At 32.4% G+C, this 2500-nt stretch overlaps 1 protein-coding gene across 1 annotated transcript in view; it reads right to left on the reverse strand.

Moving 5' to 3' along the window:
- Window positions 1-324: 324 nt before the first annotated feature.
- LOC127860607 (uncharacterized) overlaps window positions 325-2500 on the reverse strand; it is a 14088-nt gene continuing 11912 nt past the window's right edge. Inside the window, exon 9 of the mRNA XM_052398803.1 lies at window positions 325-2500. This exon is cut by the window's right edge and continues 178 nt beyond it. Within this exon, the coding sequence (XP_052254763.1) occupies window positions 2427-2500 (74 nt within the window). The 3' untranslated portion in view covers window positions 325-2426.

A 2500-nucleotide genomic window follows, 5' to 3' on the forward strand; every position in this document is an offset into this window, starting at 1 on the left:
AACTCTGAAGTGTCTTGCGCAATATGACTGTTTATCGAATTTGACTCCATTTCAATTCGATTAATATTTGTCTAACGTTTGTTAGAGATTCAATAAAAACTGTACGCCATTGAAAACAGAAATGGCGAATAATACATTACTTTATATTTTAACAAATGGAAATTATTCAGAAGTAAATGGTGAGTCTTGGCTTATTAACAAATTTAGACTTGATATATCTGGATTTGAGAGTTTTTTTTTAAACAAATAACATAACATATGTACAAAATATAGAGGATATTTGTTGGATTCGATGGAATATCGATTTTATTTCACGAGTGATCATCTAAAATAATATTGTATGTATTTTTTATGATCACGAGTGAAATAAAATCGATATACCATCGAATCCGACATTTTTTTTTTATTTTATACTTTTTTCACCGTTCATTTTCATTGTAAAAAAGTTTAACTGGATAATTTCGCAGGTTTTATGACGTCATTTCGTCGAAAAAATGACTTCATTACACAGTAAAACAGTAACAATATCGATATTTTTCACTGTTATTTTTCACTGTTTAAAACTGTGAAAAATCAATTTCATTGCACTGATATTTCTCTATAAACCACCGGAAAGAGTTAAATAAAAATTGGTATTAAATGATGAACTTACTATAAATAAATATAACATAACGATAAACAGTTCTATACAAGAATACACGAACATATTATATTTTCCGCTGCAGAACTACTTTGTTCATGCATATGTACACGTTCAAATATTCTTCGTCGCCGAGATTAGTCAATAACATAATGATCAATGTGGTCTGTTAACCCTTTGCATGCTGGGAAATTTGTCGTCTGCTAAAATGTCGTCGGCAGAATTTCTAACATAAGCATTTTCTTTGATTTTTTTTTCAAAGAATATTATCAGAATAGCAAACAGTTTGAATCCTGATGAGACGCCACGTTCTGTGGCGTCTCATCTGGATCCAAAGTGTTTGCAAAGGCCTTTAAAATTCGGTTCCAGTGCTGAAATGGTTAACGACCATTGTCAATTCCAGTTACCAGTGCAAATGTTGACCGAACCAATCCTCGCTGTGTACACAGGCAGGTATAAGAATTTTGAGCTGTTTCACGTTTCACTAAATACGTACAATGTATACAGGTTTATATAATGATACACATATAATTAACAAGATAAAACATCAAAGCATACTTTTATACATCGTATATACACGTTTACGCGCAATGATTCAGCTTAGCAAACGACTTTTTCATGTGCATGAACTTGTTTTCACGTTCCCGCATCCTTCCGCGCTGCACGCGGAATAGTGTCAATGCCGCACGCATGCATAAGTCACATTAAGTCCTCCACTGTCGCTCATCGTGTTAAATTTAAACTTTCAGAGTGTGCTTATTCGGTTTACTTCTATAGACATTATTTGAAAATAGGCCTTAGGGGTAATGCATACTCAAAAATTAACGTACGAAAGTGTATTTTCACTTTCATTGTTTTCCTCATACAATCTGTGCATAACTAAGTTAACATTATTATGCAAAATAGACGTTCGTAAATTGTAGACAATGGGCAGTTTTCTTAAGGGTATATGTTAGCTAATACGCATTAAAGGGGCCTTTTCATAGATTTTGGCATGTTTTGAAGTTTGTCATTAAATGCTTTATATTGATAAATGTAAACATAAAATTTTAAAAGCTCCAGTAAAATATCAAAAATAAAATTTAAAAAAAGGAAAAAAGTAGCCCGTAGCAGGACTCGAACCAGTGACCCCCGGAATCCTGAAGTAAAAACGCATAAGCCAACTGAGCTATCATGCCAAGCATAAATAATAAGCGTATTTTACACGTTATATAAGCAATATTCGTAGTTTCACAAATTTAAACGACAACAACAGAACACTCCAAATTATTCAATCGTTTCGCGTTGCAATGCTTTATAATTTTTAGGTTTTTAATATCGTCAAAAGATGCATATAATAGCTATATTAGACAATGGCAAATGTTAAGAAGAACATATGTCGAAAAATGCGAAATAAGCCAGATATTTAATTCTGAAATTGAAAACGGCTGTACAGCCGACTTCGCCAGCATGTATACCATACATGTACGATGTGCATCTAAACTTAGTTTAACGGTTTATTTGAATTCCTGCAACGATATCTATTCATACGACACACGAACACTATCTCAGATCCTAATACAAAGACGAATGCTTCGGTTATTGTAGGAAAATATGTACGTCACTATCGGCTTGGGGCGCTAATTTGTCTTTGCTGCATTTTATGAAATTCGGCTTTAATGTATAATTTTCTTGCCTATTTTGTGTTATTGTAACATATTTTATCAATATATTACAATAAAACACATATAAAAAATCGTATATATCCGCTCTAAAAGCCTTCACAAACCAAATAACTTTGCAAATACTACTTCTGGATTTCCATTGACTTTGATACTAGGTTCGATAAGGATTTTATCAATGAAATCAGAGTTTTTCTCT

The sequence above is a fragment of the Dreissena polymorpha genome, chromosome 15 (genome assembly GCF_020536995.1).
Source record: "Dreissena polymorpha isolate Duluth1 chromosome 15, UMN_Dpol_1.0, whole genome shotgun sequence".
In the NCBI taxonomy this organism is placed as follows: domain Eukaryota; kingdom Metazoa; phylum Mollusca; class Bivalvia; order Myida; family Dreissenidae; genus Dreissena; species Dreissena polymorpha.